The sequence below is a fragment of the Oculina patagonica genome, chromosome 7, assembly GCF_052425735.1.
Source record: "Oculina patagonica isolate OP01 chromosome 7, crgOcupat, whole genome shotgun sequence".
Classification (NCBI taxonomy): domain Eukaryota; kingdom Metazoa; phylum Cnidaria; class Anthozoa; order Scleractinia; family Oculinidae; genus Oculina; species Oculina patagonica.
The window spans coordinates 29,865,030-29,886,785 of record NC_135764.1 but is presented as its reverse complement, the minus strand read 5'-3'; the positions used below and the strand labels follow the sequence as shown (position 1 = coordinate 29,886,785).

General features: G+C 38.0%; 1 protein-coding gene and 1 long non-coding RNA gene across 3 annotated transcripts in view; both read left to right on the top strand.

Moving 5' to 3' along the window:
* LOC144661696 (deleted in lung and esophageal cancer protein 1-like) overlaps positions 1 to 21,494 on the top strand; it is a 46,054-nt gene extending 24,560 nt beyond the window's left edge. For both annotated transcript variants that reach the window (XM_078522504.1, XM_078522502.1), the window contains exons 30-38: positions 986 to 1,221; positions 2,099 to 2,215; positions 2,590 to 2,681; positions 3,684 to 3,744; positions 4,840 to 5,025; positions 7,243 to 7,410; positions 8,099 to 8,252; positions 9,148 to 9,271; positions 21,083 to 21,494. In XM_078522504.1, the coding sequence (XP_078378630.1) occupies positions 986 to 1,221; positions 2,099 to 2,215; positions 2,590 to 2,681; positions 3,684 to 3,744; positions 4,840 to 5,025; positions 7,243 to 7,410; positions 8,099 to 8,252; positions 9,148 to 9,271; positions 21,083 to 21,218 (1,274 nt within the window). In that variant the 3' untranslated portion in view covers positions 21,219 to 21,494. The remainder of the gene's footprint in view (positions 1 to 985; positions 1,222 to 2,098; positions 2,216 to 2,589; positions 2,682 to 3,683; positions 3,745 to 4,839; positions 5,026 to 7,242; positions 7,411 to 8,098; positions 8,253 to 9,147; positions 9,272 to 21,082) is intronic.
* On the top strand, positions 9,460 to 17,257 carry LOC144661730 (uncharacterized). The gene is made up of 3 exons (XR_013572339.1): positions 9,460 to 10,265; positions 11,033 to 11,153; positions 16,394 to 17,257. It is a non-coding gene; the product is annotated as an uncharacterized LOC144661730 (long non-coding RNA).
* Positions 21,495 to 21,756: the final 262 nt, after the last annotated feature.

Here is a 21,756-nt window from a genome sequence, read left to right as displayed (position 1 = left end):
CTGATCATAACTAGCGTAGTGGGCTGTTTCATGGGATTCGCGCACGGTGGATCACGTGGCAGGTACAACACGCGAGTGACTTACGCGTGATGGGAGAGCTCACGACGGCCTCCACCAGATGGGCCAAAACTGAAAGATCCTTGTTTGTTTCAAATAAATGACAATGCTACACTGTAAATCCTGACCACTGAAAAAATTCAGTGGCTCAAGTGGGATTCGAACCCACGACTTTTGGGTTGCATGTCCACTGCTCTACCATCTGAGCTACAAAGCCACGATGGGAACAGCGCGTGAGTGAATCCCATTTGATTTTACATGCGTACAGGACTCTCCTGCAACGAACATGTGTAACATGTATTGCATCACATGTAAGGAACAAATAAATAAATAAACAAACAAACGGACGGACGGACGGACGGACGGACGGACGGACGGACGGACGGACGGACGGACGAATAAATGCGGAAAGAACGAATAAATGCGGATAAACAGTGTTTCGATTTCCTGACTGGACAAGTGTGGGATGAACATTGCTTTATACCATGCCATAGAAAATACAGCCAATCAGAATACAGGAAAGCCGTTGTATATTCGACGGTATTCAACCCAACCTTCCCATCGTGCGCTGCGATCTTATTCTCGATGAAATTTAGTGAGCGTATTTTCTATGGCATGGTATAAAATAGTTACACAACACTTTCTCGTGGTATACTATGGAATATCCCACTTGTCACTTGTATTTTCTTCGTATACACACTCGCCTAAAGGCTCGTGTGTATACCGAGAAAATACAAGTGACTCGTGGGATATTCCATAGTATACCACTCGAAAGCGTTGCATAACTAGTATGTATTAATAAGTTCGCCCAATTTAAAAAACCAGGATGCGCTAATTTTGAGTGGTTTGAATGAAAAAGTAGAACTGAAAAAATATAAATACTAAAAAGTATCGAATGAATAAAGTTCGTTTGAATTCCTCCCCGCAGACATACGCCTGGACTGGGAGACATACAACATCGTACCACAGGACACCCAACTCCTGGACATGTTGGTATTCATTGGACAGCCGCTACCAGTGATAAAGGACGGCCAGGAAGTTGTACCAACTGTCCAGGAACAGGACTGTTATCCATGTGAGGAGAAACCTTTTATACAAGTTAAACTGAGGGAGCACGAAGGAGCACGTGCAAACAAACCATTTGAAGTCACGCCTAGTCAGCAGGTTTGATGGACAGTTCTCTACCTACGTCATAGCTTGCGTCACACAATACTGTGTATTCTTTTGGATTAGAGCGGTTTTCACTTAAGTGTCGAAAGTAAATTGCGTTTGCTTTGGTTTTGCATTACTACGCTTATTGATTGGCTTAAAAATCTCGCGCCACTTTCTCAGCCAATCAGGAGTAAAACCAAAACCAATCGTGACTAGCTCGCGCACGTTTTCCTGCGCTTCGTGCCAGCTAGTATTTGCTTCGAGTTTTGATTGGTTCACTGGATTGTCTGTGTCCTTTGTGATTGGCCAGAGTAATTACTTTGGTTTTGGTTTTACGACACTCAATTGAAAACTGCTCTATCTGTGATTGGTACAATAATGCGTGAGTGCTGTTAGTCTGGAGTCGTTTGAAGGTTTAAAATACTGGCTGTCGGTGGCATGTTACAAAAGATTTTGAGAACGTCCAAAACATACTAAGGTTGTCGAAAACCAAACGATAATGCCAGGTTGGATTTTGTAGGACTAGATGCTGAAGGCTGCTCAACTTAAGGTTAAGCTAATCCAGGAATTTTCTCGTGACTTCTCCTAATAATAATATAAAATTACAGAAACAGAAAAAAACGGCCTTAAAAAAAAACAAACCCGTTTCTTAAGAAGTGAATGGAGTAGAAACAGGTTGCAATATTGACAAACCATTGGACAAAGTTTGGCTCGAACTTCTTAGAACTGGAAGTCTTTAGAAAGGAATGTCGTTCTTTACTTTAGAGAGATATTACGATCAAAAAGCTATTTTACCGGTAGTTTTATACATCTAAATCTAGACTTAATATAATTATTGTGACAAAGCGCTGTTACAATCCCGCAAATAAATTCCTTTGGTTCTTTTCAGGTGATTCCTGCAAAGGCTCATTCGTCTGCCAAGATATCGTTCTATCCTTACACGGAAAACGCGTCTGGAGAAGTATGCACGGCTTATGCTGCCGCTTACATGAGTTTAGATCAGCAGGTAGGTGACACGGACCACCTCGATTGTTTTTTACTTCCATTTTTCTGTTAATAAACCATTATCATCATCATCATCATCATCATCATCATCATTATTATTTATAATTTATTTATATTTAAATTTATTTATAACAACTTTATTGCAGTTAAGAGGAGAAAATAATTTATTATTATTATTATTATTATTATTTTAGGTACAATGAAAGGTTTTTTTGTGACTTAGTAATTTTAATTTTACTAGGGCCTCTGTTGATAACAGGTTTAAATGTAAATTTGATGGAGTTACCCTATTTAAATAAAGGCTTACGTGCTTACTTATATTGATTGTACCATAATTTATTGGATTTGTGGTTGTTTTTTCCCTGTATGTTGCAGCTCCTTGAAGTACCTGGACGCGTGAGCCGATCACACGGAGTGGAGTTACAACCTTTCCGCTTGGACATAACAGCTAACATCGATCCTGCTTTGTAAGTTTTACAGCGTAAGGGAAGACACATTCTCGTCACCATAGCCCTTTTCGTTTCACTTAGCCGACGGGGCCTAGGCACGAGAAAATACTGTGAATACTGTGAATACTGTGAATACTGTATATGAAATGAGTTTAGATCAGCAGAATTAGACATGCCCGTTAAGAGTAATTCATTTTATCCAAATTTTATCATTGCAATTTTTTATCATTTTAATGTTTATCATTGTAATTTTTTATAATTTTAAAATTGTAATTTCTACTGTAATTTTTTGTCACTGAAAAGCCCCGTAAGGGGAGTGTCAAATTAAAGTATTGTAAATTCCATAAATTTGAACTGCTGGAGAAAGATTTTTAAAACACAACAAAGATCGTCGCAGTTGTGTGCGAAACTTATGTAGTTGCGAAAGAAAGCCTAAAAATTAAAATTCACGTTGACCTCTGCACGGTATTGCAGAGGTTACGGTTTGGAATCCGATTTGAATCGAATCCCAATTTTTTTTATTATTATTTTCAGGCTTGCTTTTCGCAACTGCTTAAGTTGCGTTCAGAGCTGCAATGTTATTTCATGTGATTTATGTATTCTATAATTTGGCTTTGCTGAATACACGCAAGCATGTCACATACATGCAGAGGGAATTGAGCATACGTTTGTGCTAAAAGATTTCCCGTAGCGTTTTTTGTATAGCTGTGATAAAATACCAAAGACGGGCATGTCTAATTCTGACTAAGCTATTAAAAGCCACGTTAATTTGTAATATTTGTTTCTAATGAGTGCTGCCCCCATTGGCACTTGTGCTAAATCAGTTATCGAGGGTTAATAAATGTCATTTGTTGTTGTTGTTGTTGTTGTTTACTTAGTCTAGTTTTACGACAGGAATTACAAACCGGTTCGACCGGGCTCTTCACCCTTACGTTTACTCTTTCAGCAAAGTAATCTTATTTCTGATGTTTACCGCTCTAATAAACGTGTTCATATGTTTCTTTGTTTTCTCTGTTACAGACTTTCCCTCGAAACAGAAGAAGATAAAGGAACTGAATTCATTACAGCAGCGTCTGATTTGGTAAGTTGTTTTCGTGTGTTAACTGGTTATTATTTATTTATTTATTTTTTAATTTTTGTTTGTTGCAAAAACGTCCAACTCACCTTATTATCGATATCAGTCCCAACTAGAAGAGGATCCGTGTGTGTGTGGTGTGTGTGTGTCGGGGGGGGGGGGGGGGGGGGGAGATGGGGGTTGGGGCGAATAGTGGCGCGATTCACACCCTTTTTGTCGAGTTCACTCCCCCTCTTTTTTTTAAGCAAGAAAAGTCACCTCTTCAATCCGTAAAAATGTATTGATATTGGGTTAGGAAGAATAAGAAATTTTTCTTCTTCAGTTTTTGTCCACCCTTTCAGCTCTGCCCACAATGTCGTCCCCCGAGACTGCGATCCTTCTGGTCTGCGCCAGGGACCGGGACCTCTGGGCTTGTCTGAAAGCCCGCCAAAAAGACTGCCTAATCCGATTGGCTGTTGAAACCTTGTTCGTTTCATCCACAATCTCCAGTGCACGCACACAATCAAACCGGAACCAGGATTTCCTGGTTCTGGTTTTGGGTTCGTCCAGAGCCATTGAGTTTTCCGACCGCTGGTCAAGGGGGACGCGGGCTCTGGGAACGAGATTGCTCTACTGAAGGAGCTATGCTTTTGACATTTTTCCAATTGTCTCAAAACCTGTGTAGAAATAAGTTGCAGTTGTTTGTTGTGTCATTAAAAATGAACAGCACAAAAACTGTCCTCTGTAACAATTCGATTCAACTGTCCTAACACTCACACAGCCGTCAAACGCAAAAAATGACGTCACGTCCTGCCTTCGCCGCCTCGAACTTTTGACTCGAAAGTGGGCAAACTTTTGCAAGAAATTGTTAAAGAAATAGTACGGTGAAAGAACAGTTCAAGCTGGGACACTCAATGGAGATGAATTATCAAATTTTCAATCCATAAGCGACGTATAAACCTTAACTTTCCAGGGACGGCGTTAACTTTTGGCTTTAAAGCAAAAGTTTACGGAAAATTTAAGAATTTGTATGGAAAATTTTGGCGGCAATTACACATGAACTGCGCACGCGCGCTGCGTTTGACCGCTGTGTGCCTAACACTGCTCTTAAATCGTCACCAGTTGCATGGGGCGACACCGCTGGTCCATCGGTTTGTGCTGGGAAACACTACAGAAACACCGCTGACCATGAAGTTTGAAGCGAAGGCGCCTTTTAAGATCATCTCCACCGAGCCGCCTCCATCAGCCAAGACATCTAAGACCCAAACCCCAGGCAGCATCACGGTCAAACCCGCTAAAACATTAGAGGTTAGTGAACTTTCCTCGGCTATTGTAAGAATGGCTATTTTATCTTTACACTTTTGTAATTACCTGGTGACATGTTTCACTGACTTCGCAATGTCAAGTTGTGAATTCTCCGAACTGGGTTCCATACATTTCTTATGGTTTTGGCTAGGTGAATTCAATCATCTAGTCAACTTCGATAATGATTTGGCTTAAGTGCAAAGAAAGTAAGAAATAGAAAGGTCACAAACAAATGCATTTGCAAGCTAATGTAAGAACAGAAAGCCAATTTAAAAGCGACAGAAAATCTGTTACATTTGTGCGTCGTGTAACGCCGTGAATTCTCAACGAAAACGCTCTGAAAAAGCTAGCATTACTGGAATTCCGCGCTAAATGAAAATAGTTTTGTGGAAAATAATTGTGATATACAGTGGAACCCCGCTTTACGAGTTGACGGGTTAGAAATCCACTGATCCGATACACAATACATTCCTTTAAAGGCTATTAAGAATCTTTCAACAAACATGAGCCGATAAACCTAACGTAATATGCCACAGAGCTAGCAAACACAATGGCATAAAGATCATCACTGAAACGGCTCTAGAGAGCAATAATTAAATCCTCCGTTAGCAGACTGAAGGCTAACATTTAGCAACCAGCGGGAGTCGTGTTTGGCCTGTCACACTTTATATTATCACTTGTATATACTAGTTATGCAACGCTTTCGAGTGGTATACTATGGAATATCCCACGAGTCACTTGTATTTTCTCGGTATACACACGAGCCTTTAGGCGAGTGTGTATACCAAGAAAATACAAGTGACAAGTGGGATATTCCATAGTATACCACGAGAAAGTGTTGTGTAACTATTTTATACCATGCCATAGAAAATACGCTTACTAAATTTCGTCGAGAATACAATTCGCAGCGCATGATGGGAAGGTTAGGTTGAATACCGTCGAATATACAACGGCTTTCCTGTATTCTGATTGGCTGTATTTTCTATGGCATGGTATAAATATATATATATATATATATGTTATTTGCCGGCCGGGAGGTCCGTATTGGGAAAAACTGTACCCGAGGTCGGCCGTGCTCAAGACCGAGGGTACAGTTTTTCCCAATACGGACCAACCTAGGCCGGCAAATAACGTTTTTATTTTTTTCTACTTTAATTTGTTTGGAAAAGAAACCAAGGAAAAATGCGTCGCAAAATCTTTGTTTGTATACGCGCGGATTTGATTTGATTTGAGTCCGACTCGATCGACGAGCAAGAATGAAGAATGCTGTTTGCTATTTAATTCCAAATAAAATAGCTTCACTTAAAATGAACCGTACTCAAAAAAGGTTCAGCATATTTAATTTACACTGCAGAGAATCAAGAAAAGCAAATGAAGTCATAAATATAGCGCAAACATGCCGCAAAACTTAGCACATTTAAATTGATTTCAGTCGGCTTCCCGAACAATTCTCGATAAATGTTTTGAAAAGTCTTGAAAGAATCTTTGCTCGCAGGGTGTTAAAAAGCCTATTTCTCTGGCTAAAAAATACTCTTTGACTGGAAAGCAGTATTTTAAGCTATTCACACTTGTATTTAACAAATTAATAATCTCTGCACTTTTCTCAGCAGATTTTTATTCTGATAAACAGTGCCAAACTGAATGAAATGCGCAGTGTCTACGTACGGCACAATATTGTGATAATTAAATTATCCGTTTTTAAATAAAGAATCTCATTTCCTTGAATGATGGCAAATAGTGTTCTGTTTTAGCAAAACTTGACAGATAAACAAGGCAGTTTAACTCATAGATAGAGTCTAAAAACCGCGGAAAGTTTACCGCAATGGCGTGAAAATTATTACAAAATGCACAAACAACGCGACGGCAAACTACGAACGGTAAACTACAACTCGATTTTGTTGAGAAAGAAATAATTATAATACTCGCCTTTTGAAGAACTTTGAGGCCTTTATTTTCACTGCTTTTTAGTCCTTTCAAATTTAAAACGGTTGATGAACAGTTATTTCGATTTTGCAGAGCAAAACTTTCATGTGTTCGTTCGTCTCGCGCTGCAAAATGATTTCGCGCGGAACTGAGCGGAACTGCATCCCGTTCCGTTGACCGCGGTCAAGATCGGAAAATTCCGCCCGCTCCCGGAACCAATCAGATTGCAGGATTTTCGGTTCATCTTGCCCGCTCGCGCGCTGAAAAAAAAATAATTTTTTTTCTCTTACATTTCAGTTAAAGGTTGGGTTTTCATTGTCTGACGAGCTTGTTCGTAAAGTGAACGACATCACTGCAGCACAGGAACAAGGCGATGGAACGGTTCTCATTTCCTCAGAAGACGGTGACAGAAAACTTGTCTTTCAACGAGACCTTAAAGTTGAATTTTCGAACAAAACTACACAGGTAATGAGAGATGTCATTCAAAATGCCTTCGATTATCCGCCGCTTGTCCAATGTGAGAGTGAAGAGCATAGGATGTTGATTTGATAACTGCGTTATAAAAACTCAGGTTGAAGAAGACATTGGGGTTTTCATGTGATTTTAGTAATTTACAGCCGCCTTTTTTTTTAACTACCCCTTTTTGTGCGATATTTGATTTATGATACCATAATTTTTTTGATAAATAAATGAAATAGTGATGATTAAATGAAATGTTACTTAGATAGAGAGACAAGCAGTGAAAAGAAGGAGAAGCGATCATTGATGTTCGAGCGAGAAGCAAAACGCGAGAGAAAAGTTTTCGCGCGACCATTTTTCTCGTTACAGTGGGCAATACCTTTCATTCTGGTTCATTAATTTTTGTCGTTTTGTGTATAAGGGCCTGATAACATGATTCCGAAATGACGGTCGACGGTGTCGACCGGCTCAACCTTTCGCGTTTTCACGTGCGTGACTTTTGCGCGAGATCAAAAACAAAGATAGCGCAGGTTTCGCGCAAACATGTTATCATGTGCTCATTAATGCCACATGTGCAATTTTAACGAACAGTTTGACCATAAGGCTGCTTCTCAATGCTATTACGTCATCCTGGAATCATGTTAACAGGCTCGGAGATTGTAGCTTATCAGTATTTCTTTGTTCGTTTTGTTAGTTGATTCCTCTGATGGCCTCTATAGCGGTACCCACCCTCCGTCTGTCTCAAGATGTTGTGGACTTTGGCACGTGCCTGGTTGGCCAATCAGTTGAAAAGCACGTGACTCTGTACAATCCTTCCCAGTCTGCCTCCGCCTGGGTCGTCAATAAAGGTAGTGCAAATCAGTTCCGACTGTGCAGCATGAAGTGACTAGGAACATTGCCCCCCCCCCCCCTCCCCTCCCCTTCCTGGAGAGGAGCTAGTCTATCGTTTTCCCTCGACAGTTAAGTTGGGTTGCCATAACAATTTATTAGCACTCATTTATACACTTGGGTGGAGGGAGGCACTACAAGAGAACACAACACAGTGACCCCACACACTTGTCAACAGGCTACTGCAGCTATCACAAATGGTGAATGCACAAGACACATAGCAATCGTTAAGAAGTTGAGACCTTTTTTCTCTCATTTTTTCTAGCAATGTAAATTTTATGTTTCAAATGTTCTTGTTACGTCAGTAGGCTCTTTCAGAGTTGCCTTTCGCCTCAGTTTCATAACGAGGCTTATACGAACCTTCATATGCATGAAAAATACTTATTCGCTTTTTTTCACGATCCCATAATACATCTTGTTTACCCCCAAAATATTTGCATAAGTATTGTTTTCAATTTCTCTTGGGACGATTGTACGTCATTGTAAATACAAGAGAAATTGAAAACAATGCTCATGCAAACCTTTTTTTTTGGGGGGGGGGGGGTAAACAAGATGTATTATGGGACCGGTGAAAACAGCGAATACAGGTTCATTTTAATGCAAATAAAAGTCATCTTTAAATGAAGGGGTTTTTTGTGAGAGGCATAAGGCTGCTCAGCAATGAGTTATTGTGGGATTAACACGACAATAACACATCCATTTTTAAATGTGGTGGTAGCAAATATAATGTCATTCGATTTTAATAGCTTGGTTGTACATTGTTAGAAGAGAAATTTCACTCTTTAGGCTGGAGGAGCAATCATGTATTACTTGAAAACTACATTATCTTTCTTTTCCATTTTATTTTTTTGGCAGATCCACGCTATCCTTCCGTTAGTCGGGATGTTTTCGTTGTGAATCCGACCGAAGGATATCTCGAGGCGAACACGAGTTTTACTGCAAAGACGAAAACTCTGCTTAAAATTACCTTCACAGCCAAGTAAGCATGTCTCTTTTTTTTTTATAGCGGAGCTCCTCAGCGCGCGCCAGCGCGCGGAGCGGAGCACCATGGGTAATGCGGGTACGAGAGAATTGATGTAAACCCAGGAGGCCGAAAAAATTTGGTGCGTACGCCCGACCGCGCGCGCGTACAGACTCTCGGGGAGGGGGAGGGGAGTCCCAAGGCAACCCAAGCAGAGGGGGAGGGGAGACAATCTTCTGCCTCCTTCGTTAACCAGAAATGAGTGAGGTAATCGACTAAGATCTTTGATATTGGACATCCATCCATTTTATGGTTAATTGACAGCTGTCAAAACAACGTATCCGCTGACCAGTATCACATGACCATATCGCGGGCTCAGGTTTAGAACTAGTCAAGGTCGCGTGTTTTTTTGAAGTTGACCGCTGACCAAGTGATAGCATTGCTATTGGTCCGCGGGCGCAAGTACTTTTCCATGGTCAGTCCATTTAGATTTACATGAAGGACAAAGTGAACAACCCGGTCAGTTTGAAAGCTGAACGAAGCACAAGGAGAAACCGAGCAGGAAAAAGAAATGTCTACGTAAATATTTCTCGGTCTACCCCGTCTAAAGGCTTTACACATCATGGAAGTTATGGCAAACGATAAGGGCTTACGGGGAGATCCGAAAAAATGGCACAGGTGGAGAGCGAGCGAGTTTCTACCGTTTCGGCGGCTGACCAGCTCTAGTAATTGAGCTAAACGCAATTAACTGAAGTGAAGGGCTAAGTGAAGGAAAAAAGAAGTGTCAATAGCTACACGGATGGAAAAGGCTGAAATAGACCTTCGCAGATAATTCAAAGGTCGGTGGTGCTGGAGTAAGTTATAATTTATAGCTTACACATGTACTACGCGGTTGGATAACAATACGAAAAACTGCGGCCGCTTCGCCTCCGATTAATTCATGAGCTGGTTGAAAGCTTTGCCCTGCTGAATTGCTGTGAATTGACAAGCATTCTCCGACTTCAAATATGAGGTAACAAACTTTGACTTTACTGAATACACTAAGTCCATGTTTTTTGTGAAAATCTGTAATTATATGCTTACACATGTACTACGCGGTTGGATAATAATACGAAAAACTGCGGCCGCTTCGCCTCCGATTAATTCATGAGCTGTTAATGACTTAATGTTTTTATTTAAACTCCCAGCTAAACTTAGTGTTTTAGTTTTTTTAATTCATCTATTTATTCTTATTTACTCGCTGTTGGAATTCGTTTGAACGAACTATTTTAGGGTCGTGGACGAATACGCTAAGAGATCGTTACGTTGCGAATTTCTTGCGTTGACACGTTTTTACCACACCTTAGCAGAAACAAACAAAAAACTCAGTTTGTTTCCACATAAAACTATCTTAGTTAATTATTTTGAGTAATTTTATAAAACACAATTGTTCGCTCTACTTGTAATTCATGCCATTTTAGACACTGTATGCAGCTGTGTATGCAACCTTACATTGACTATCACTTAATGACAGTGTTGAATGTGTATCTTTGCAATGGCAATGTTTTTTCTATACAAGTAAGTTAACAAGAAATCTCCAAGTAGAAAAGCTAAATATCCCATTGTAGGAAGGAAGGGTCACTACACTGAGTGTATAAACGAAAGAGGCTAATATTATTATATTTGATGAGATCCATTAAATAAGACAGAATTTTTTATAAATTCTTTTTATAAACAGGGCCATTAATTACAGCTAGTGTGGTGGTTTTTAATAGATTATTATGTCAATCCTTCTTTTAGGTAGTGTTATATTCTGCCATTAAGCCGCAATGAATGAAGAATACCTACTGGCTACAGTCAAGTTTTGTTGAACTTGGTATAGAATGCTCTGTGCAAAGTGGACAACAGCAAAGTAAATCAGGTATCTAGTTTATATTAGTTATAATTGAAATATGTTTTTATTCAGTTTCGTTCTTTTTCACCCAGCTGCTTTAATCTGCATTTGGTTGCTGCTGATCTTCTTACTTTGTGAAATATTTGCATTCATTATTCAACTCCTCAATGGAGGTTGCCTATTCACCGAGTTAGGATTTCGAGTTGGATTTCGAGTTAGGATTTTGAGTTGGATTTACGAGTTCAATTTTCCAGTTGGATTTCGAGTTGGATTTCGAGTTAAGATTTCGAGTTGGATTTCAAGTTAGGATTTCGAGTTGGATTTTCGAGTTGGATTTCGAGTTAGATTTCGAGTTAGGATTTCGAGTTGGATTTTCAAGTTGCTTACCGTACTAAGCACTCCGGTTAGCCTACTATACACGCCAGTTAGCTTACTATGCACTCCGGTTAGCCTACTACACACTCCTGTTAGCCTACTATTCACTTTGGTTAGCCTACTATGCACTCCAGTTAGCCTGTTTATGGTTAGCTTTCAATAATTGTAATGGGTTTTGCTTTGTCAAAAAAAATCCAACTCGAAATTCTAACTCGAAAATAAAACTCGAAATCCTAACTCGAAAATCCAACTCGAAAATCCAACTCGAAATCCAACTCGAAATCCTTACTCGAAATCCAACTCGAAAATCCAACTCGTAATCCTAACTCAAAAATCCAACTCGAAAATCCAACTCGAAAATCCAACTTGTAATCCTAACTCAAAAATCCAACTCGAAAATCCAACTCAAAAATCCAACTCGAAATCCTAACTCGAAATCCTAACTCGGGAGTTAGTGTGTCTCTCTTCAATGACATTCAAAACAACAACAATGTATTAGTAGACAATTCAAATAATTAAGAGGCTCCGACTGAGAATATGAAGAATAGTTGGACAGGCTGGGGAAATCGAAAATCTTGAAACTTTGCCTGAATAACACCTTTGGGGAACTATGTTCGAAAATATTATTCTCATCTTCTAGGAATTTATGGTTTTCGAGAAATTAAGAAAAAACGAAAATAACGGTTTTAGCTCATTAAATATGCAAAAAATATGCGTAAAAATGGCAAAGTTCTCGATATTCCTATAAGAGCAATTTTCAATGCTTTGAATCGAAATAAACTTAAAATAATAGCTTGACCTTTCTTCTACCAGGCAACATAAACTTTCAATTTTTTCCGGCTATTTTGAGGTTTCCTTCGCCTTTTAAAATATTGCTTTATCAAGCACTTCGGGAAAGGGCAAAAAATGAGAAACTTTGGAGGCCGAAAAAGCACCTTGATATGTCCGATATCGAGTCAAACTAAACACTGTGCAAAAGCGCAATGTCTCTTCTGTTATAATATCAAATAAAAAATCTGGGTACTCAAGATTCACACAAATGAGAAACGAAAGTTTACGACCTCCTCGTGTCTAATTTGCATAAAGCTAATTTTTGAATTCGTTCTCCGCTAAGTGATCTGGTCCGCTAAATTTAAATTTGGAAGCTATGATTTGCACAAAGAAAGTAATTTTAAACTTTATTTGATTTTGTTGACGTCTTATGCCTATCAACAGGTTATATAGACGCGAAGAAAGAAGAAAAAACAGTAAAATTATCGACTGAGCTCATTGCGTGACCTGCGTCACGGTATGAATTTTCTTGTCAATAATTGAATTAAAAAGATCGGAGGAAAGATTTGTTTGTTAGGACTCTTACATTTCAAATTTAAGATTAAAGATTAAGATAATAATTTCATTCACTTACCTGAAATTAGGAATGATTTGTATACCTTTTTTTTATTTACTCGCAAACTTACGTCAAAAATATAAATCGTGTAGTTATTATTAATTTGGAAGTTTACTTTTTACGAACATAAACGTAAATAATTATTAAAACTATGATGGACATATATCGCTGTTAGATCCGTTCAGTTGTCATTAATGGAAATAAAATACGAAAAGTTTCTCATCTTGTTTTAAAACAACTATATAAAAGGTTTCGATCGTGCAAAATCCATTCATTCATTCAGATGTACATCACAAAATTAGATTAAAGAGACCGAACATGTACACAGCTACAGGACCCGGCGCCAGGACATTTAACACAAAGCACGAAACTATTCGGCTGAAATTTAAAAATAGAATGACCCTTTACAGTTGTGCCTCTCTTGTTGATGGGGCTTGGTCCAAGCCCAGAAAATCCAGAATTTGTCCAGTTTGTCACAAAATTTTCAGCAGGCATGAGTTAAATTTTGCGTGTGATTTTTCCATCGCCTGTGCTCTTTAAAGGCTGGTTCTCATATGATCGCCCCGATCGTCTCTGTCGCTTCTGTCGTTTGTAAAGTCTGCGGTGATTGGAGGAAGCAAACTTTTTGAAGCGACAGAAGCGACAGAGACGATCGGGACGATCATATGAGAACCAGGCTTAAAATCAAGCGTCCGGGCACGATTTCAAAACAAGTGAAATCTTGGGTTGTAGAATGTGTGTTAAGTTAAAGCATAGTTAGGAGAACAGTCAATAAAAACTAATACTCTGCCTTTGAAGGCGCATTTAATACTTGTGATAAAATTTTACTTATTTGCTTGTAACTTGAAACCCGAGACGTCGCGAAACCGCAAAACTTTGATTAGCCTGCGGTATTGTTGGGCTTTTTTAAAAGTGCCCAACAGCAAGCGCTTGTACTGAAGGCTAGTAGGGTAAGGTCAACTGTCATTTTATAACTTAAAACCAATATTAAATTTACAATATTAAAGAAAGTGTTTTAACTTAAAAGTCTAGGAAATACTATAGTAATCATGTAGGCTATTATTCATTAAATTTTTACTTGGAAGTTGTTACTGTGGGCTTAAACCTAAATTAAGTAACAGAAAGTTAATGCTTTAGCTTATGTGATCTAGCTCAAACTATACCCGTCTCTTGTAAAACAGAGCAGGGTTGCTTGCTATTCCGCGATCCTCCCGAGTGAAAGAAGGCTTATGGCTCTCAATTTCCATTGGTATAGAACATCATGCTCTCCAGTCCGCCAGCGAAAGAGCGTGTTCTTGTATTTATGACAAACTGTCGTATGTTCTTGGCATTCTTGAGCTACAAAAATCCCAAGGTATTGGATAGTAAAGCTTGCATTAATTCAGTTACCCAAACATAGATGTGGTTCAAAGAAAACAAAATTACCTTACCTGTACGGGCAACTAACAATTTTCCTTCGCTATCGATGCTTTCAGTATCTGTCAGACAAGATGTAACAAAATTTGAAGTGTGCTTTTGTAATTTACAAACTGGACAAATTCTGGATTTTCTGGGCTTGGACTCCTGAAGCCCCACCAACAAGAGAGGCACAACTGTAAAGGGTCATTCTATTTTTAAATTTCAGCCGAATAATTTTGTGCTTTGTGTTAAATGTCCTGGCGCCGAGTTCTGTCGCTGTGTACGTGTTCGGTCTCTTTAAATTGAATTATAAATTAATTTAATTTTGTGATGTGCATCTGAATAAATGAATGAATGGTTTTTTTTTAACCTTTTATATAGTTGTTTTAAAACAAGATGAGAAACTTTTCGTATTTTATTTCCATTATAAATGACAACTGAACGGAAACTAACAGCGATATATGTTCATAATATTTATGTACGTTTATGTTTATAACTGAAGTCAACTTCCAAATTAATAATACTACGCAAGTTACGGCTTTGACGTGAGTTACCCGCCAGAGTAAATAAAAAGTACAAATCATTCCCAATTTCAGGTAAGTGAATGATATTATTATCTCATTCTTTAATCTTAAATTTAAAATGCAACTGAGTACTAACAAACAAATCAAATTCAATTGTTGACAAGAAAATTTATAACGTGACGCAGGTCACGCAATGAGCTCAGTCGATGATTTTACTGTTTTTTCTTCTTTCTTCGCGTTTATATAACCTGTTGATAAGCATAAGTCGTCAACAAAATCAAATAAAGTTTAAACTTGCTTTCTTTGTGCAAATCATAGCTCCCAAATTTAAATTTAGCGGACCAGATCACTTAGCGGAGGACGAATTCAAAAATTAGCTTTATGCAAATTAGACACGAGGAGGTCGTAAACTTTCGTTTCTCATTTGTGTGAATCTTGATACCCAGATTTTTTATTTAATATTATAACAGAAGAGACATTGCGCTTTTGCACAGTGTTTAGTTTGACTCGATATCGGACATATCAAGGTGCTTTTTTGGCCTCAAAAGTTTTTCAATTTTTGCCCTTTCCCGAAGTGCTTGATAAAGCAATATTTTAAAAGGCGAAGGAAACCTCAAAATAGCCGGAAAAAATTAAAGATGTATGTTGCCTGAAAGAAGAAAGGTCAAGCTATTATTCTAAGTTTATTTCGATTCAGAGCATTGAAAATTGCTTTTATAGGAATATCGAGAACTTTGCCATTTTTACGCATATTTTTTGCATATTTAATGAGCTAAAACCGTTATTTTCGTTTTTTCTTAATTTCTCGAAAACCATAAATTCCTAGAAGATGAGAATAATATTTTCGAACATAGTTCCCCAAAGGTGTTATTCAGGCAAAGTTTCAAGATTTTCGATTTCCCCAGCCTGTCCAACGATTCTTCATATTCTCAGTCGGAGCCTCTTAATATTTCACTAAAAGTATGTTTTCATGAAATGCCTAGATCTTGTACCAGAAAATATCTATACCCTATCCTCACTGTGGAAGGTTAAATGGTTTGAATGTCACATCCCCTCACAAACTCCTCACAAATTCCAATGTGTGGTTATGGCAGAAATCCATGGCCAGCTCATCCTCAGTGTATGAACCAGTGAAACAAGGCATCAAAGAGCCTCAAAACAACATGGAGCAGGAAAACAATAGCTTCAAAACAGACATTTTTCACAGGTTCTTATACCAAGGAAAACCCAAATATTCAGATCCATCCCATGTAAGGTCAATGGAAGTTCCAAAAGGGCTAGCGGGAGGGAGAGGGGGAGGGGGGTTGATTAAAGGCCAAACCTTTTAATTACCGGTAAGAGGGGGTGTTAGGGTTTGCAGTGATGCTTTGAGTTTATTAAAATATTTAGTTGACTTTGCAGTTATCAGTAAAAAAAACAGTCTGTGCTGATCCATCTCTGTTAAATATCTAATGGATCCTTTTGCATCCAGTGGTTTGGCTTCAGTTAAACAAGCTCAAGTTAAGTGTTTTGTTTTATAAATTATTGATATTGATGACAATTAATCAATTTTAATTTAATCTGTGGCATTTGACTTTTTTCAGGGTTAACATGAGTTGCAGAGTTTGCAGTGCCACAGACACAAAAACAGACAAGGACAAGGACATAAATAGAAAACAGGAAAGATTAAATCCAGCTCGATGTTTGGGTGTCGTCATGATGCTATTTTTAAGAGACTAGTAAATTACATGTAAATTAAAATCAAGAAAAGCTGCAAATAAGCAAAATTTAGATTTTAAATGTTAACCTATTTACAGTGTACTTCAGAAAACGACTTCTTGATTGACCTGTCACTTTCACATCTTGTTAGATGTAACAAGGGCATTATGAAGTGATCTTTTCAAAAATATGCAGCGAAAACAGTAACAGCAGAAATGGTGGTAGTTTAAAATTGCTATTTTCAATGTTTTGACTGGTAAGAAACCACATGTGACCAAGCTAAAATCTGTTTGGCCAGTTAACATGACCTGCAAGTGTCCAAATGTTTTGAGCCCTCAACTACACAGGACTTACATGTAGTTGTCTAATTATATGATAAGATCTTTGGTTGACTTTGGGGGAGGTAGTGGAGTTACAAAGCAATGTAATTATTTGAATTTGGATTAGTTATGCTGAAACTGGTGGTACTGTAATTCTAAAGTATAGGTGAGTTTAAAACCGTTATTGCAAGCAATATGCATTACCAATTTCATTCTTATGTATTGTATGCTGTGTACAATTTATAAGAACAGCTATATTTTTAAAATAAGTGAAATATTCTAAAGCCAGATAAAATTTGCAGTATCCATAAGGTACCATGTAGCAACCAAATTGTGACTCACTTGCTTACTTTGTGAACTCCATGACAAATGGGCAACATGACTCCATAAAGATGTGGACAATAATACAAACAAATTTTTAAAAGAGTAGTCAAAGTATTGATGTTATATTTTTTCTTGCATAGTTTTATACACAAGCAGACATGATTCTATTTTTTTTCTGGGTAATCAAATAACAAAACTGAGTTTGAGACTCACAAACAATATTCTAGCTTCCCAGAATTTTTGCTTTTTTTCTGTAAGTGAAGTGAAACCCCTTAAGAGGAAGGGGAGTCAAAAGACATGTAAAAGTGAACAAGGTGCTATCTTCTTTTCTTTTTTTTTTTTTGGGGCGGGGGGGGGGGGGTTGGGGATGGGGTGACCCTGTTCGGTGGAATGACAGAATGTCACTTCTTTGTTTCCGGAGTTAGTTAGTTGCTTGTGGTTAGCTTTCACTCCGGTTTGCTTGGAGTTAGCTTGGTTTGGGCAACATGCTGTAAACCATTAGCTATAACCTCTGCCATTTCCATTCAAAATTAAAATATAGGCAAATAGTGAAAATGAAAATGAATAAATGAGTGAATGAAAAAAATTAAAATCAACCTTATTATAAATGTAGATGTTTGTTATTTCCTTTATACTCTAAATGTAAAGTGATTTTTTCTTTCTTTTAAAGCTGGTAAAGCAACAACAAAAATGCCTAATTTGCCATGTGATATGCCTATCTACCCCGACATGCAGCCCTACTCCTCCCTCCTTTTTTTCTACATGAAGGTAACATAATTGCCCGTTTTGCAACATAATTTCCCATCCAGACTTCTTTATGATAATGCTTTCGGTGGAATTATAACATTTTGATTGATTTTGTTTGTTCTCTTATTTGGTGTTGCTGTACACGGTACCCGGAGGGGGGGATGGTACTCCCAAATAAGAGCTATACGGGTATGTGCCGCTCAACATGGTATGCTTTTTGCCTCTCTGACTCTGAAACAGGGTATACAAATCACCCTTTTGACTCTGGAACAGGGTTGATTGTTTTCCCAGAATCCTGATTAAACACTATCAAGTATATAGCTATGAAACTCCGCTCCTTTCATCGCTTTATCTCCAAGCCACAGACGAAGTCAAGTGAGAGCTTTGTGATGTACGGTAGTGTTTTTATATCTATCTTCATATATTTCCATTGTGGATACCGTATTTATTCGATTAAGCGCCCTGGGCGCTTATTAAATTTTTGGACCTTGAGGGTGGGCGCTTATTCGAGGTGGGCGCTTATTCGAGGCTGGGCGCTTATTAAATTTTCACCATTTTTAAGCAAGCAGTACGTTTATTTTGCAAGAAAACAATGTATAACAATTAAACGTGAAGGTGTAGCAAAGCTGAATTTTAAATTTTCATTAAAAGTTTCAGTAAAACAATAAAAAATTTCGGTCTTCGGGATAGTATTTTAGTAGTAATAAGTCAATTTTAATCTTAACTTCAACAACAATCAAAATTCCTCTTTTAAGCAGGGTGGGGGTGGGCGCTTATTCGAGGCTGGGCGCTTATTAACTTTTTCTACCTTCAGGGTGGGCGCTTATTCGAGGTGGGCGCTTATTAGAGGTTGGGCGCTTAATCGAATAAATACGGTATTGCTGGAACAGGGTACCTACTTTGCAGTGTTTGTCTGGAACAGGGTCGCAAATTGAACCTTTTGTCTCTGGAACAGGTCCAGAGTCTCAGCAACTCAACGGCACACCCCCATAGTAAATTTTAGGGAGTACCCCCCCCCCGGACACGGTAAAAAAGAAATAAGGAAAAATATTAATTATTATTTATTAAAAAAATAAAACGAATATAAAATTCTTAGCCTTAAAGTTTTACAATGGCCAGAATTCAGAGTTCAATAAAGTGCAAAATAATTAACTGGGGAGCTCCGCTTTTAGGCTTGCCTAAATTTATATATTAAAGGTTTGATAACATAACTAGCTTTCTGTTTTATTGTGGTTCAATTTTACCCTTGGTACAATTTGGTATTCCCCTTTATTTTATATTCATTATCACATAATACCACACAACAGAACAAAGAAAAATTCTTAATACACCGATTCGCGAAAAAACCGGAAGTTTCATGGAAGCGAGGCTAAGTGGCCCTCGCCAGCTAAAAAATATAAAGTTTACATGAGCGCGTGGGGCATTTCAAGTCGGAAAAAGCATTTCATTCACAAATTCGCCACAAATCTTGATTCTTATATGCTCAAAAGTATAAAAGAAGAAATTCAGTTAAGGTCTAACAGGCAAGAGGTGAAATTTTACTTTTACATACAGTTAAGCGGTAAGATGTTGTTGACTTCTCTGTAATCGAATAATTTAATACTCATAACCTCAATTTTAGTCCTTCTTTGCTCAATTTTGGATTTTGTTGATCAATAAAACACCTTGTGATTCACAAGAACTTTATAAAACAGATTTTGGTTTGGGAGGCTCTTCGGTTTTCAGTCCGACTGAAATTCCGGTCTAAACAGATAATCTATAAAAAAGAGCAACTAGCAGTAGGCGATGTCTCGCAAATATTTTGAAGATTCTAATTCCGTCACTTTTAAACATGCGCGGCAGATTTTTTAGTAGAATTTCTGATGGACATGAACTGTTTCAGGTGTAAATTGAGTTGTATATGTTTTTGAGTAGCAAGGAAAGTCAGTTTAATATCAATTAAATAAAGCTGCCTTTCATATCAAAAGAAATATTTACAAATAGAGCGGTTTGTTTTGACAGAGAAACTCGCATGTGGTTTGTTGTGACATGTTTCAGTCAGGAAAATCCCTCAACAATCGAAACATTCAGCCGGTTTTTTATTAATAAATTTTGCACAGACGTGAATTGCTTCATTTGTGAACTGGATCGAATTTTAACAGCACGCGAAGGTATGGTCTGTGCGTAGTAGACTAGTAGCGGGAGCGATGAAAGGCAGGCAGGCAACAACTCAACATTTGCGTCTAACTGATCTATGTATACATTTACCGTAGATTAATTTTAATGTCTTACCGCATTTCGGTCACACAAGTTGGAGCGACAGCTATATACCTCCACTTATATTTTAACAGTAACAGAATGTGAACGATAAGATTGTGAGACATGTTAATACGAGCTTCTCTGTCTATAACAGTTCTATATAAAACAAAACAACTCTGCTTCGGTTCCTAAAAATATTTTTTGGATACGAAAGGCGGCTTTATTTTATCGATATTAACCTGAAGTAATTTTCTCTTGTAACACAAATGCATGTTAAATTTAATTTGATTTTAACTTGAAAAAGTTAATGCCTATCACAAATTCTCAAAAATATATGCTGCATTTTATCAGTCACAGAATTTTGGAAACTTGACATGTTTGCCACTGACATGTTTATACAAGTTTCTCTGTCAATACTGGAAAGTTTTCGTTCATATCGAAAACCAAAGGACCTCCCAGAGCAAAATCTGTTTTTTAAAAGTTCTTGTGAATTATAAGGTTGTCATTTTATCGATCAACAAAATCTAAAATTGACTGTTATCTACCTCAAGCGAGCGGCGAAAAAATTCATCCTTTGTTGGCGAAGGAATATTCATTCGAGCTAGCGCTCAGTAGTCGGCAGCAAAATCTATCCGCCAAGCTGTTAAAATTTCACCTGTCACCTGCTAGACCATAAATTACTTCTCTTATGCTTTTGAACTTATAAGGATCAAGATTTGTGGCGAATTTGTGAAGGACATGTTTTTCCGACTTGAAACGCCCCACGCGCTCATGTTAACTTTATATTTTTTAGCTGGCGAGGGCCACTTAGCCTCGCTTCTATGCAACCTCCGGTTTTTTTCGCGAATCGATGTATTGTACCAAGGGAAAACTAAACCAAGCTTCTTTGGTTGTGACCTAAATGAATTAATCTTCTAATCATTCATTTCTTTGCCACCTTTGCAGACACAATGTCGAGTACGAGTGTGTTGTGATAGTCAGCGGTCAACTGCAGGAAGAGGAGCAGAGACTGGTACTAAGAGGACGAGCATCGTATGATCAGAGACACGAGCGACTGGTGAATGTTACCACGGACACGTGACTGTGATATGTGAGAGATACATCGACCTTGTAGCATGCGAAGGAAGCATTCATATGGTTGGATTCAGCCAAAGCAATTCCTGTACTTTAGAACTGCCACAGCTGGTGTTCGGATTGTATTTTGCTGTAAATGTTTTAATGAAAATATGTAGTGCCGTGTTTTTTTTAACTTATGTAGGCCGCCATCCATTGGTCAAAAGCCAGTTATTTTTGTTTTGTACATAATTTGTTAAATAGAAAATGTTAATAAAAAAAAAAAGAAAACAATAAAGTGCAATTCTCCACAATGGTTTTCATCTTCTTTTAATCCAAGTGAAAGCATTAATCATTGTCACCGCAATAGTGATTCGTACCACAACGCCCCAGGTTTTACTCAGTTAAGTTCAACAAACTACTGGCTGAAAATCAAAGTCCACAATAATCAGTTTTAACAATCGCAGCAAATGAATGTACGTAATGAATGAATCAAAGAAATCTGATCTTGCCGACAATATAAAATGGTCCTGATACAAAATGGATGTCAGAATTGAAATGAGCGT